Genomic DNA, 17179 nt, shown 5'->3' on the forward strand with positions numbered 1-17179 from the left:
CTCATACAAAAACCTGCTAAGCTGCTACTACTGCTAACCTCAAAAGATAAGACACTAAACACATTATCTAAATTTCTGCCTCTATGCCAGTGCACCTGAAGTATGTTTTTACTGAGGATCATACATTTGGGGTGTAAACTTGCAGATGACATTCCTTTTCTCACTCTTTGAGATGGCAGATCTGATGCACTCAGTTGTCACAAAGATCACTGCTGTTACAAGATTATTTTTTGTCATATAAAGAGCACCACTGTTGATAAGTATACACGTATCTCCACCAAAACACATTCAGCATACAAAAACGCCCAATTACCCACACCTGCTAAGCATGTATTCTCTGTGACTAAGTACTAATACAGACACAATTATGCCTGCCGTTAGTTGTACAGATATCAGAAAGATGCCAGGTCGCATGGACAAAATGGACAAGTATGGACAAAATGGACAAGTACCATTCCACAACAAAAATATCCAATGTTTCCTATAGTCTTGCTTGTCTTGTCCTAGCCAAATCTGATTTTCACTTTCCAGCAAGATGTTTAGTTAACAATGACAGCCTTTTGGATCCTCACAAAGAATGATACATTGAAAGCAATACTGAGGGAAGACTTTCATGTTTGAGGTGTTTCAGCTCAAATGAACCTGAGCATATACTTCATCAGCCACCCACAGCTCTCAGGTATGCCTCTAACTAGCAGCAGTCATGGGAGGGACCTGGTGGCAGAATGTTTATTTGTCCTTAGTGTAGTGTAGTGGCTTCATCTCCCCTGAAGATGTCGCTATTTCACTCTGCAGTATTTTCCCTCAGTCACTCTGATTCTTGACATGCATCAGCTCAGGGAACACAAAATGTAGATGAATGAAATGTGATAATACAATCAATTTTACATAATGGCTAAATACATGAATAAAAATATTACTGTGTGGGGATACTAATCTCATAGTTAGTCCTAACTTTGAACAATGACAAATGCATATTAGGAATATATAATGACAGAAACAGGACGCCTCTGATCATTATATGCCTGTATCAGAGTCACAGACCCCTATGCAAATTCCAGCTAGCTATTCCATACTTTTATAAAACTTTGTATGAAGAAGAATTTTCTTGTTTTTGTGTGTTTCTTTTGCTGTGTTAATTATTATTACCTGATAACTTATGTTGGAGAAGACCTGATAATGATATGATTTTCCAAATAGTTTCATGATTTAACAATCACTTGGTATATGAACTTGAATGAACTAATCATGGGAAAGTTTAAGATATAACCCTCTTTAGCAGCTTCATTTAAAAATGACACATTCATGTGTTGTAGTTTCTTTTGCATTCTCATTAGGGTGCCATTGCTCCACCCACACATCCTCACTGAAGAAAAAAAAACATATTTTCTGACTCAGTTTCTCTTTCCTCTTATAACCTGAATGTTACCTTCATAACAAGATGCAACTTTTAATAGCCCTGTTGTTCACAATTTGCCTCCGTAAGTCTTCTTTGGTAAATTTATTTGAAGTCCTGTGTATTTTTTTCCTGTCATTAGGGTTACCTATTTCTGATTACATAATACTTGTTTTTATTGGATTCTTAATTTTTCAGGTATTTCCTTTGGAGACACAATTAAACCAAAGGATGGATTCAGATCAAAGTCAGAAGGACAAGACATCTCTCTGGAATGTTCCTTCAGCATTGACAGTGGCTATAGCTACACTAATTATTACTTCTACTGGTACCGGCAGTATCCTGGGTCAGCTCTGCAATATATACTGAGCAGAAACTCTGGATCCTACAGACACGAAGCAGAATTTGCTAAAGTGAGATTTGACTCAAATGTTACCAGTGATAAAACAGTTCTGACCATTTCAAGATTAGCTCCAGAAGACACTGCTGTTTACTACTGTGCACTGCAGCCCACAGTGATGCAGAAACAGCAGCTCTCACACAAAAACCTGCTAAGCTCCCACAGCACTGAAGGTTTGAAAAAAGAGATGAAAGACAATATGGTTAGCCTCAACAGGAAATGCAGCTAAACAAATTGTTTGCATTTCTGTCTCTATTCCAATGCACCTGTAGACTGCATGCGCTGAAGATGATACCTTTTGGGGTGCAGGCACAATGAAAAATATTCTCTCTTTTAAAATCTGAGGTGACAGATCATTTGCACTCAAATACTACAAAGAATGACAGAGATGCACCTGCTGTTATAGAACTAAAGAATTGTGGCACCACAAACACAGAAATCTTATTCTATCAGATCACAACAAGCTAATTACAACATTTGACACAGTGAATCACCATGTCCTCCTGCCTTCCTTGGTGGTGATGGACATCTCAGGCATCATTCTCAGCAATATTTCATCTTACTTTTCAGGGTGCACCTTTTATGTGACCTGAAGACCTCTTAGAGCCTCTTCATAGGGGACCTTCAGGTTTTGGTCCTTGCCTCCCCTTCTGTTCTCCTTGAATGCAAGATCACTTGGCTCTTTCATTTCTTCCCCTGGTTTCTCATAGCACTGTTATGCCAATGATACCCAGCTGTTTCTCTCTTTTCCCCTTTCTGGTACCCAGTTTTCATCACTAAGCCGACTCACTGTTTTGTCACAGATGTCTTTTGCTACTCAGCTGGTCCCCAGATGTGCACATATTCTCCCATGTCTCAGCCATCCAGATCTCCCTCCACTGGGTTCCAGTGACGGCTTACATCCATTTTAAAACACTGGTGTTAGCCTACCGAGTGGTGAGGGGAATGGCCCCCTTTTATCCTCAATGTCAGACCCTACACACTGGCAAGGTTATTGCACTCTTTTGCATTCTTTAGGAAACCCCTTATTGTAACTGCATACTGGTCACTTTCTCTGCCTGTCTTGACTCCTGCGTGGTGCAACAAGCTTCAGTACAGCAGAGAGGCAAGCCATCTTCCATCACAGACTTAAGACCTCCACAGTTTACACCTCATTACCTTACGTATAATTACATATGTGAGTGTATGTCAGAGTTATGTGAGATTATTTATGTGGAAGCTTACTTTAAGGTATGAGTTAGTTTTGTATTTGGAATAGTGTAGTCCATCTGTTGCATATATTGTGTTGCATTTACATGTTGACCTAGGCCCGCACTTGTGATCTCAGCACTACATTTGACATTGGCACTTATTCATATATGATTAGTTGTGTTAGGTATTATGCCACTTTATTTCATGCCTATAATAAAATGCCAAGTTCCTCTGGACAAGAGCGTATAATAAATGACAATAATGTAAATGTAATGTAATTCTGAATACAAGGAGCACAATTGCTTGGGATCCTGTCATTAAAAAGCTCTCACTTTCATGCTTACTTTTATGTGATATGAGAGTATGGTTGGTAAGTATAAATGTATCTCCACCAAAACACATTCAGCATACAAAAACACCCAGTTACATAGATGAAACCTTGCTGTTCTTAAGACAGATATTGCTCAGCCATACCCCCAGTGGTTTGGAACAGAAGCTGAATGAGGAGATTTCCAACCTTATGGCTACAGAATCAGTCCTTGGTTCTCAATGCATTTGTATGCAGTAAGCTATAACATATCCTTGCTAATATAAGTTCAGCACTACACTGTTACATGCCATTCTCAATTACCTTTCCCCTCTGTTATAACCACCTTCACACCTCTTACTATCACTATGGCCACCAACTGATGGATATTTTCTTTTATTAGCCTTTAACGATTTATAGTTCTACACACTGATTGCTACGACTGTAAATTCTAGACTATTTTTCTTCCTCCACGGGTCAAGGGATCATTGAAAAGAAATTAACCTATTATAATAAAATAAAACATACATCATGTTTACAGTCATGACAATCATGTGTATTTGAAAGTGTTGCAGCCATTTAAGTGATTTTCACCTACACACTTGGACAATTTCTCTGTGATCCTTTCCAAGAGAAAGAAGAATGAAGCAAACTGCGTTTAGTACTAAAACTCCCATTCACACTGCCAGTTCTTTTAATCCATTAATGTCCGAACCACAATTTTTATTCAATATATCCAAACAACTGTATACATATTTCAAGTTAATCATAAAATTGTAAACAGTCTGTTTATATAGATGGGATATGTATATGGGAGGTTTCTCCCATTTATAGGAGCAATGGTGGCTCAATGGTTAGCCTGTTGCCTCACAGCAAGAAGGTCCTGGGATCGAATTTTGTCCCAGGTCCTTTCTGTGTGGAGTTTGCATGCTCCCCCCAAGTTTGTGCGGGTTTCCTCCCACAATTAAAGACATGTATGTTAGGGTTAATACTCCTGCCCTTGACCTGGCAAAGAATTGGAGTCGGTTCCTGGGTGCTGCACTGCGGCTGCTCACTGCTCCTAGCTCCTGGTGTGTTGTGTGCTCACTGCTGGTGTGTGTGTGTGTGTGTGTGTGTGTGTGTGTGTGTGTGTGTGTGTGTGTGTGTGTGTGTGTGTGTGTGTGTGTGTGTGTGTGTGCTCACTGCTCACTGTGTGTAGGATGGGTCAAGCGCAGAGGACGAATTGCCCCATGGGGATTAATAAAGCATACAATTATTACTATTAAATGAAAATAATCCAGTTGTGTTAAAAGTTCCCCATGTGTCCTCTTAGAGGCGATATTGCAACACGATAGTCATGTGTGCCTCTCCCCTTAAAGCCTGACACTGCTGTAGTTATGACCAAAACAAGTAGGAACAGCTCTGAGTGAGGGTTTCCCTGCTGCTATTCAGAAGCTGTAAAGATTGGTTTGTCGCTGTATTTTAAACTCATTTTGCAGTGTAGTTATGGAAATTCATCTGAAGGTTTTTCTTATTTTTTGTGCATGTTGCTTTGGTATGATTTGATTCCTTTCCTCACTTGTTCATTAATTTGACTGAATTTAATCAAACATTAGTTTGACCCCTGCTTTGCTTCATGGTTACCTTTTCTCTTTTTATTTGTAGGATGCAGAGCTGCAGACACAGTGACCCACCCCAAAGGAGATGTGACTGCTGTTGAAGGAGAATCAGTGACACTTGACTGCAATTACAGCACAAGCTTCACAAATGCATATCTCTTCTGGTACATAAAGTATTCACATGGATTTCCTAAGTACATGCTCAGACAGGATACATATGGAGAAGAAGCCAGTGAGCCTGAGTTTGAGGAGAGATTTCATGCGAATCTCAACAAAGTCTCAAACAGGATTCCTTTAACAATACAGAAGCTGCAGCTGTCTGACTCAGCTGTGTATTACTGTGCACTGACGACCACAGTGACAAGAGAATGTTCAGCTTCCTTACAAAAACACTGGGCCCAAGGGGGGTTAGGCTATTGCAGTACAGAACCAAATGCTTGACTATGGATGCATGATAATCAGGAAGCAAAGAACAGGCTTGTTTGTACACATCTGTTGGTCAGCATATTATAGCAAAAAAAAAAAAACTATGTTATTATTGCAAACATTCCACACATACACAATTTTAGATGGAAGGACATGACTACTGTGTAGTACTGTGGTATCTTTAGAGGTAGAAGAGGATGATATTTGTTTTAAAAATGTTTATTTTCCATGTAAAGTAATTAAGGCAGCAAAATAATTTGTGTCAAAATTACATGATTTGATACTCAATAGTTTTTTCTGTTCAGAGGAGGAGCTTAAGCGTCAGTGAGTGGGGGAGTTTCCTGTTACAACTGTGAGTAGAGAAATACTGTGTTGTAGTTGTGCTTAAAGCCAGTGTTTCTCTCCAACAGCTGTCATGGTGTTGCACTGTGTATTTCTCCTGTTTTCTGCGTTTGTGGGTAAGATTAATACTGTGTTTACTCTGCATTCTGCATTATGTCTGTTGAACTGTTGTTTCATTCAGATTGCTTATTAGAAAGCCCCATTATTAAAACTGAATATTGCCAAGTTGCATTTTAAGAAAGGATATAAAAGAGGTTTCTTTTTGATTTGTTTAACTAATAACATATGTGTAAAGAATATTTATGAATGCAAATTGTTGTGTTTTCTCACCACATATGGCAAGGAAAAAAAAAAAAAAAACAATCTAAAAAACATACTTGAACACAGATCCTTTATTCTGCAGGTGACAGTCTTCAGCAGGATACTATTGTGCCCACAGCTAGTGCAGTGCATGTCTCAGAGGGCAGCGATGTTACACTATCATGCAACTACACTGGTGATGCCAGAACATTGCAATGGTATCGCCAACACCCTGGATCCAAACCTGAATACCTCATCCTCATGGGGGGAAGCAGTAATGTTCCAAAGACAGAGGGACGGTTTACTGTTAAACGTGAGAAGAACCGTGTGGATCTGGAGCTGAGTTCTGCTGAAGTGACAGACTCTGCACTGTACTACTGTGCCCTGGAGCCCACAGTAACAGGAAACCCATACACTCTGTACAAAAACCTGACAGCAGCTGAGACAAGATAAACAACTGAACAAATGTAGCATTTTAAATGTTTGATCTTTGCATGCTTGTACGGCCACACTGCTTATTAAAGTTGCATATTTCCAGCAGTAAACAAATTTAATATTTCGTTTACTGTGGACATGTCATTCATGAAGCAAATATCACTCATTTCTCTGTCACTGTTTGAAATGGAATCAAAAGTATTTCATTTCAGAATTTAGTTACTGGAAAAAGTGTTTCTTTGGACAGAATTCAAACACTTCATGATGGTTTGCCTTATGTTTTGACCTTCAGGTCATGGAATTTATATGTCCATAGTGGAGGTGGTATGGAAAACACGGTTGACTATCATTGCATGTGACCCACTCAAACCTCAAATGTAAGACCTCAAGCACTGTTGAGTTAAGGACAACTCAGTTCATTAAGCAGCAAACTGACATGCATACAGATGTGGTCACTGAAGTTTGTATGAAATTCATGACTCATGAAACCTGCAGTACCCTATCTTCTCCACTAGATGGAGCAGAGAACTATAGTCTGAAAAACTGCGTGAGAGAATATGAACAGCAGTCTGCTTCTGTAGAACTTTTGTACGTGTAAATTTTATCCTAAATTGTGTTTACACCACAATACACACAAACCTTTTCATTTATAACTGTTGAACCTGATGTGAACCTGATGAGTAAATGGAGATTAAGTCAACCAAAAGGATGAACCAATATCAAAGAAAGAGGGACAAGACATGTCTCTGGAATGTTCCTTCAGAACCAGTAGTGCTAATTTCCATCAGTATCCTGAGTCAGCTCCTAATTTTGAGTCAATTACTGACAAAGCAGATTTGACAATTTCAAGATTAGTTCTAGACTCTGCTATTTATTACTGTGCACTCTGGACTACAGTGGCACATAAATGCCAACTCTTCTACAAAAACCTGCTAAGCTCCCAACTTGAATCCCAACTGATTAGCCTCAACAGAAAATCGCAGACAATTTATCATTTCTGGCTGTCATGCAATGCATGATAAATGTCCTCTGCATTGAGAATACATTTTAGGGTATAAATGTAGTAAGGATGGCAATACATTTTGGGATTTATGGACATAGTTGCTTAGGTTTCTTTACCAATGGCAGCCTCAGTCATTTCTATGTCATGAATGAGTACCTCTGTTATGCACGGTATGTCCAACACAGATGCTTTCCGCATACACAACTCAAAAGTTAGTCATTGGCCTACATAGAGAAAAGACATTTGTTTGAAGTCAGTGTGCTGGAGAAAAGGTGTATTTGTTTTATGTAACATTTTAAATTACGGTTTGGAAAAATGTTTGGCTAAGTTTACAGTTACTGCATTAAGTGCAGTGAAGAACTCTACTGGGACACTGACACAGTGCAGGTAATAGTGGACAAAAAAGAAACTGCAAGGGTGTGTCACCAGGCCCAAGGTGGCAGAGAAAGGGACCCCAATTTCATGTGGCACACCTCAAGATACAGGCAAAGATCCTTGGCTTCCATTCCCATCTCTCAGTTCATTGCCATGATGATGTAGTTAACAGGAGCACCAACCTCAGAATTCTCCCTTACACCCACCGAAAGTAATGAATATTTATGCAGCTCTGATATTCTGACAAGATAGTCTGGAAGTTAATATTAGATGCTTTACCCACAGTAAACCAGACATATTCTGTCATGGTATGCTGTGTCTTTTCTAATGTCGTTCTTATGACAATGCTATGCAGCTTTTATGAAGTACCACTGAAGTAAACTAAGCTTTCATTTCTTGTAAGGTATTTTAGGCTTTAAGACCCTTTATTTTTGATGGGAGTATGTTTACTTAGAAAGCCTGGCAATGCTGTTTTGTGTTCAGAGAGGGCACTAAATAGTAGGGGTGTTTCCTGCTAATGAAGCTTCTGCTAACGAAATTTCATATACAGATACAATTGGTTGTGTGAAATTTATGAACAAAAAATCTTTTCTACAGGGAACAGTGTAACAGTGAAATTATATCAACAACTAATGTAGAGTAAGCTATGGAGGGTAGCAACTTTACACTGTAATGCAACTACACAAGTGCTAAGATACAAGATACACCCCCATTCAAGCACTATAACAAGTATTCAGCAGGGGTGTGCCCTCACTCACTGATCATCTCACAAGACTCTGTGCCTTATGCGAAAGCAATAATGATGCATGTCTCTGATTGCTACCTTGTATGCCTGTTTGCAGCAGATGTATGAGAACAAGTATTGACAAACCAAGTAAAAAAACAGGTCACAGATTTAAACATCCAACATATAAATTTTCATACCATAAACACTGTATTGGGCTATCTAGTAAGGCCTGCATTTCTCGAGATTTTACACTTATCAGTAAATGGTGGGATTTCCAGAAAAATGTAGCAGGAATGTGAAATTTCACAGTAATTCCATGTGAATGACTGCATCAAAGGATAGATTACGGCACAACCCCTGTTTCAATTTAATTTAAAAATGACACATTCAATAGTTTTAATTTCTTTTACACTCTTATTGGGGCACTGTTGCTCCACCCACACATCCTCACAGAAAAACCAAGACACATATTCTGTCACAGGTTCCCTCACCTCTAACAACCCAAATGTAACTTCATATCAGGATACAAATTTTTGTATGGCTACTGCTCATTATTTCCTTCTGTAAGTTTGCTTTTGTAACCATATTATTATTTATAATTTATACAGCCATAATTTTATTTATAATATTTCCCTGTTGGTTTAATTTAATAATTGTATTGATTGAATTACTCTTAAGAGTAATTAACACCAAAGAAAGAGGGACTAGACGTCTCTCTGGAATGTTCCTTCATCAGCAGCAGAGCTTACTATTACCTCTACTGGTACCGTCAGTATCCAGCGTTAGCTCCTCAGTATATACTGCACAGATACAGTGGCCACAGTGGCAAAACAGCAGATTTTGCTAGAGGGAAATGTGACTCATGGATTACTCTCATACAAAAACCTGCTAATTCTGGCTCCATTCCAATGCACCTGCACTCTGTTGGTGCTGAAGATAAAACATTTTGGATTGCAAACATAATGATAAAATTCCTTTTATTCACTTTCTGAAGTGTAAGGTCTGATGCACTCCAGACAATTCAGTAATTAAAACCATCAGAATTTAAGAGCTGTGGTATAATACCTGACATTTAGTAATTTCACTTTACTGTTGAATCACAGGGTGCTTGAGAGAGGTGAGATGAACAACCCCTAATAACGGTGAAATGAAGCCAATCTGTTCCACTCTTGTGGGCTCCTGGTCATTGTTGGCTGATGACACAGCTGAGATGGAACCCATGCTGTAGAGCTCAGTTTGTGTACAGAGTGAATGCCTTAACCACTGAGCCGCCCAGGCCTATGAGTTGTGGAGTTGTGGAGCCCTTCAGGCCTATGTAGAGCAGCTGGGGTGCAGTGCTGTATTAGACATACAACAGAATCCAAGGGAGACAAATGACTGAAATCCCTCAGTGTACCAGGGGTATGTTGTTGCACTTTCAAACAAAGCAATTATTCTTGTTATTGTTTGTGCATCCATGTTTCATTTCATATTCGTAACCATATGAATTTAATGTTTTGCACCAATAAGCTGTTAATTCTTAAAATTACACAACTGATCATTGTATAACAATTCACATACCCATGCTGTGTGCGGGTATTGGAGTGCAAACGGAGACGCTTGGGGGATGAAATACTCCCAGCTCTAGTCAAATGTTTTTTTCATAACAGTCATTTCATAACAGTTTGTTTTCTGGTGGAAGTCTTGGAGGTGGTGTACTGATTTCATACCCTCTGTATATCAAGTGCACTAATTTGTAATTCACCTTGGCTTTCAAATGAACAAAAAGTATTTTACAAAAACATCATATCTCAAGGAGCCTTTCCCTCTGATGTATGCACCTTTTTGAATGAAATTCACTAAATACAAACAATAAAAACCTGTCAGTCCAAGTTATTTGAAAATACTTTGTAGAGAATTGTAAATAATTTAGACTCATGCATCCATGAGAAACATTTTTGCATTCTCATCAGGGCACTACTGCTCCACCCACTCATCCTTACAGCGCAACTAAGATACACATTCTCCCGTATATCTTGTCTAATACCCTGAATGTTAATTTCATAACAAGATGTGTCTCTTTACAGGACTATTACTAATGATTTCCTTCTGTAAGTTTTCTTTTCTAGCCTCATTGGAATTGAGTTGTTTTCCTGTCATTAATTTTATAATGTGAGTACTTAATGCTTGCTTACTGTGCTTGCTTGCTTAGTGTCATTATTTTTCATTCTTTACAGGTATTTCTTCTGGAGATGAAATCAAACAGGAGCAAGGATCAATGATGGGGACAGAAGGAGAAAAAGTCTCTCTGGAATGTTCCTTCAGCCTCACAAGTGCTGTTATTAGCTCTTACCTCTACTGGTACCGGCAGTATCCTGGGTCAGCTGCTCAGTATATACTGCTCAGAGGATCTAGCAGTGACACAGCGGAATTTGCTAAAAAGCGATTTGAGTCAAACGCTGACAAATCCATTGGCAAAACAGTTTTGACCATTTCAAGTTTAACTCCAGAAGACACCGCTGTTTATTACTGTGCACTGATGACCACAGTGATGTAGAAACAGCAGTTCTCATACAATAACCTACTAAGATCTTACAACTTTGAAGAAGAAAAAAAAAAAAACATAAAATGGTTAGCCTCAACAGGAAATACCATATAAGATTAATCCTATCTTTCTGGCTCCAATCCAATACACCTGGAGTCTGTGTGAACTAAAGATAATACACTTCAGTGTGTAAACATGATGAAGATAACGTTCCTTCATTCACTCTATGAGGTGTCTGTTGTGATGCACTCAAGACAATTCAGTATGTGCCTTACTTAATTTTTTCTAGCTGATGAAGTTTGTTTTCATTAACTTCAGTATATTTTCAGTAATATTTTTGAAAGCCAAAAGTATATATAACAGGCTTTTTAATCTTCTGCAGTAATGTTTAGCTTGGTTTTATTTAACTTGACTGGATATACTCGCTCTGGATGAGAGTGTCAACTAAATGGATGTAAAGTAATGTAACGTAAAAGAATATTTTCTGGGTATTCATAAAATGCATACATAAAACTGATGTCCCTTTAAATCTCGAGCTCCCTCCTCTCTCTTTCAAGAATAGGCTGGCTGAAATTTACATCTGTGCCACTGGGCCTGTATTGAGCTATTAGGGCTTGTCTGAAAGCTTAGAGTCAACAGTTAATCATGTACCCTCCATTTTGGATCATTGCCTTAGTTTACAACTTTTTCAGGAAAGACACAATCTACATTCCAATTTGTGTCCCCTTAAAGACAGCGACCCCCGTTTGTTTTTAAATGAACAAACAGTAGGTTTGGAGGGAATATTTTAGCTCGAAAACCTGTGGAAATTTGTTTTGTGGCAACTACTTTGTAAAGAAATGAGAATGACCCTGGATAATGCTCGGATCAGATTATGAAAATCCGGTGAGCATATTTTTAAAAATGATAAAATATTGTCTCACCTCAGTGACTTTTGGGCTCTTCTGCTACGATCTCACCAGCCTGGGCATTCATTTTATCACTTTCTTTGATCTCTACGGTCACAGAACATGGCAGTGATAATACCCTTCCCTGGGATGCTCTGGGGTGTCATGTAGTTGTTTATATAAGGAGGGGGGAAGTGGGCTAAAATGATGACACATCTTAGATGGAACCCATGCTGTAGAGATCAGTTTGTGCACAAAGTGAGTGCCTTAACCACTGAGCTCCTGGGGAGCCCTCCAGGCCTATGAGTTCTAATGTGGAGCAGCTGGGGGTGCAGTGTTGTATTATACATACAACAGAATCAAACAAGGGACACAAACAAATGAAATCCTTCAGAGTACGGTACCAGGGGTATGTTGTTGCACTTTCAAACAAAGAAACTATTCTTCTTTTTCTCTTCTTTTTGTATTTTTATGTTTCATTTCATACCCGTAACAATACCAATTTTTGTTTCACATCAAGCTCTTAATTCTTAATATTATTCAACTGATGATCGTATACTTATTTTCATGTCAGTGCTGTTTGTTGAGATTGAAGTGTTGACAGGGATGCCTGCATTAAAAAATTGAAATAACTGTCATGAAAAACATATGGCTAGGGCTTGGAGTATTTCAGTTTCAGTATAACAGTTTATCTTGTTGAGGAAGTGAAAATCTGGGAGGTGGTGTACTGATTTCATGCTCTCTCTATGTCAAGTACACTGATGCATAATTCACCTTAGCTTTAAAATTAACAGAAACAAAACAAAAAAAAAAATTCACAAAAACATCCTTTATCATATCTCAAAGAGACTTTGGATCTACCACATATCTATGTTTGTGACTGTATGCACCTTTTTGAATCAAATTCACTAAATGAAAACAACCAAACAAAAATACACAAACATTATTAAATTGTAAAGCTGGTGAAGCAGTATTTAAAAGTGAATGCATTCATCCAAAGATCAATTAAGGAACAACCATCTGTCTCAGCTTCATTTACAAATGACACATTCAGTAGTTTTATATAGTTTTGCATTCTCATCAGGGTACTATTGCTCCACCCACTCAGCCACCCACTGTACAACGCAACTAAGACACACATTCTCCCGTATATCTTGTCTAATACCCTGAATGTTAATTCCATAACAAGATGTGTCTCTTTACAGGGCTATTGCTAATGATTTCCTTCTGTAAGTGTTCTTTTCTAGCCTCATTGGAATTGTTGAGTTTTTCCTGTCATTAATTTTATGATAATGTGAGTACTTAATGTTTGCTTACTTATTATTATCATCAGGCATTTCTTCTGGAGATGAAATCAGACAGGAGCAAGGATCAATGATGGGGACCGAAGGAGAAAAAGTCTCTCTGGAATGTTCCTTCAGACTCAGCAATCCTAGCAATGCCTATCTGCTCTACTGGTACCAGCAGTATCCTGGGTCAGCTCCTCAGTATATACTGCACAGAGGATCTTTCAGTGACACAGCAGAATTTGCCAAAAAGCGATTTAGCTCAAATGCTGACAAATCCAGTGGCAAATCAGATTTGACCATTTCAAGTTTAACTCCAGAAGACACTGCAGTTTATTACTGCGCACTGAGGACCACAGTGATGTAGAAACGGCAGCTCTCATACAAAAACCTGATAAGATTTTACAGCTTTGAAGGTTTCATAAAAAAGTTAGCCTCACCAGGAAATGCCATACAAGATAGTGTTAATTGTTCTGGCTGCAATCCAATGCACCTGGAGTCTGTATAAGTTAAAAATAATACATTTTGGTGTGTGAACACAATGAAGATAACATTTCTTTTTTTCTCTGAAGTTTCTGTTGTGTTCCACTCAAGACAATTCAGTGACTTAAACCTTCAGAATTAAAATCATTTCCTACCGATGAAGTTGTTTTTCATTAACTTTATCAAATTTTCAGGATTTTTTTGAAAGCCAAACACCATACACAATAGGGTTTTATCTTTTGTACTAGTCTTTAGCTGGGTCAGGCAGTGTCTCTCATTTAAATGGAAGCCACTCTGGGTAAGAGTGTCTGCTACTAATATTTTGTAAAATAATATTTTCTGGGTATTCCATAAAATGCATGCCCCCCCCCTGCTGGTCTAGAGTCTAGGACTGTGTCAAGCCTATTCTTCAACACTCTGAGGGTCCCTGCTTCTTCTTCCTAGTAAGATATTCCATGCATTTATAACTATCTGAGAGAGGAAAATACTTTCTAGCATCAATGTGAAATTTACCTTTGACTAATTTCAAGTCCCCTTGTCCTCTGCTGACAGGAATAATTCTATAATTCGAATCCTGTGTCATCAGCCAATGATGACTGGGAGCTCTCAGGGGGGTGGAAAAATAGGCTTTGTTCCACTGGGGATAGGGGCTGCTCATCTCTCCACTCTCAGACTCTGAGTACTCAGTCATCTGTAGGTTGCTTGGATGATGTCAGTGAAGCTGGGTCTATCCATGTGAGTGCAGAAGATGATTGCAATTGTTAGACCCCAGCACTCCTACATGAGTAAAATGGTTGTTGCAGTGAGACAAGCATAACATATCCAAATGGCGATTTCAAAATAGAGTTGCTTAAAGGGGAAAAGTCATTAAAAATTAAAACCTTATTCATATAACCCCCTAGTATCCTTTTGTCTAGACTAAAACGTTTAAGCCTCTTTCTTCATAATTTGCTGGTTTGATACATGAAACAAGTGTTTTGGCCCTTCTCTGTACCTTTTAAAGAGCTTCAATGTCCTTCTTACAGTGTGGTGCTCAGTGATGGACAGAGTTCTCCAAATGTCTCACAAAGGCATTGTGAGTCTATATAGCTAAGAAGGGAGGGAAGGATTTACCCATATTGATTATCAAAGTAGTATCATTTGGAATTTAAACATTTTCATGTATCTCTGTACAATGAAGATCTCAAAAGGACTAATATGAAACTGTGGCTGCAAATCAAAAGTATTAAAAATGCCTGTAGACAAAACTGGAAATGGGACAGTGTTTCAGACCACTACCAAGTCTGGACCACTTGCCTGAGTGACTCAGAAAGTGTTACAAAGTCCACTCCTCTCATCAGTGTGCTTCAGCTAATTCTTATGTGGGAAGCAATGGCACACAGGTGCTTTGCAGAAGTCTGCAACACTGAATTTTAAACTGACCATTTCACAGAGGAAATTTGACAACTGACATCTTAGGACATGCGGTTGGTATGCATGCACAAATATCCATATTTTCTATTGCTTTCACTCTTACCATTCTGAGAAGATGTGGTGTATTTTCTGTTTTATGTTTTTCAAATATTTACAGTTTCAGAAATAATAAAACAAAACACTCAAAGTGAATGGTTTAAACAAAGGATGTATGAAAGTACAACCACCTTTCGCAACTGTTCAAGTTTTTTTTTTTTACACTTTCATCAGAGCACTGTTGCTCCACCCACACTTCACAGAAAAACTAAGACGCCTCAAGTTTTCTCTCCTCTAAAACCTGCATGCTAACTTCATAAAAAGATGTATCTTTTGGCAGTGCTATTGTTAACAATTTGCTTCAGTAAGTTGCCTTTTGTAACTCATTAAAAGTGTTGGGTTTGTTACTATCATTACGAGTTACCTAAGTAAGATTACATCATAATGGAATTTTTATTTTTTTAGGCATTTCCATCGGAGATGAAATTAAACCGAAGGATGAATTCATTTCACGGTCAGAAGGACAAGAAGTTTCTCTAGAATGTTCCTTCAGCATCAGCAGCAGTTTATCTAACTACTGGTTCTACTGGTACCGTCAGCATACTGGGTCAGCTCCTCAGTATATACTCGTTGGATATGGCAGTGGTGGTAGCAGCACAGCAGAATTTGCCAAAGGGAGATTTGGTTCAGATGTTACCAGTGATAAAACAGTTTTGACCATTTCAAGCTTACTTTCAGAAGACACTGCAATGTATTACTGTGCACTGAGGCTCACAGTGATGTAGAAATGGCATCTCTTGTACAAAAACCTACTGCGCTCCAACAGCTTTGAAGGTTTTACAAAAATCCAAGAAACAGAAACATGGTTAGCCTCAACAGGAAATCCAACCCAACATATTGTTTATATTTCTGGCTCCAATCCAATGCACCTGTAGTCTGTTTGTATTAAAGATCACACATTTTGAGGAGCGAACATACAGAATATCTCTAAGGTGACAGATCTATTTTACTCAGCTGTCAGAATGACAGCGATTCATCCATTCTGGTAGAATTGAAGGATTATGACATCAAAGAGGAAACACCTTATTCTATCAGATCCCTACAAGTTAATTCGGAATTGCAGTATTTGTATAAAAAGCTCTTACTTACATGCTTACTCTTATGTCATCACTTTTGGTCAGTGGATTTGTATCTCCATAAAAATGGTTTGTGATCCCAGGAGGAGAGGAAGGGGAGCATAAAGCTGCTTCCATGATTTTTTGGCTGTTATTGGTCACCTACAGCCTGAAAGGCTTCAGGCCTGGGACAGCAGAAGCCTCACAGACAAGTACATGCACAGCTGTGGCTAATTGCCTTCCTCTGCAATGAAAGTGCAGGGTTTGGTTTAAGGAGATCTTGTAACTTGGGATGCTGGGTCTGCACTGATTTGCTTGAACCTGTTGTGCTGCTTTCTATTGTTGCCATAGTCTGTAGCCGCAGAGTGGGGAAATTTAACAGCTGTGGACCAAAGCTATGGTCTTGGTAGCTGTGTTTTGTCCAATCACTGCCTGACTTTGTGGCCACACACGTCACCCTACCACGTGCTTTCAGTGGACAAAAAGACCTCATACATGCTCCATACTTACTCTCACAACTAATGCTTGCACAAAGAAGCTGTGTTAAATTTAGATGGGAATTCTGTAGGTGAGGCAAAGCTTGGGGCTAGTTCTGAAATCTATTTACACCACAAAGTGCGAAGCTGCCTTGGCAGACTTGAAAGTTTCAATATCCCTTGATATCTGTTGATTCTCATCAAATTTGTAACTTTGTCCTCTCTAAAGGGACTTCTCACTATTGCTTTTTTTGTATTTCAGAGAGAACACACTTTCATTGGGCACTGGGTGACTATAGGTCACTGCTCCATCTAGTGGGGGAGAGTTAATACTGCAGATTTCATGACTTCTGAGCATCTTGACACAGTGGGTACAAAGTAGAAGGGGGCTGTCATAGTGAGATGAGCCTAGTATATAAAGGACAGTTGTAAGGATGCTCAGAAGTTATGAAACTTGCA

At 38.7% G+C, this 17179-nt stretch overlaps 1 gene segment (V, D, J or C); it reads left to right on the forward strand.

Moving 5' to 3' along the window:
* The first annotated feature begins 636 nt into the window (after positions 1 to 636).
* LOC118796080 lies at positions 637 to 15427 on the forward strand. The segment is given in 4 exon segments: positions 637 to 679; positions 4939 to 5168; positions 14654 to 14706; positions 15403 to 15427. Coding segments are annotated over 4 exon segments (351 nt in total).
* The last annotated feature ends 1752 nt before the right edge of the window (positions 15428 to 17179 follow it).

Source organism: Megalops cyprinoides, chromosome 20 (assembly GCF_013368585.1).
Source record: "Megalops cyprinoides isolate fMegCyp1 chromosome 20, fMegCyp1.pri, whole genome shotgun sequence".
Lineage (NCBI taxonomy): Eukaryota > Metazoa > Chordata > Actinopteri > Elopiformes > Megalopidae > Megalops > Megalops cyprinoides.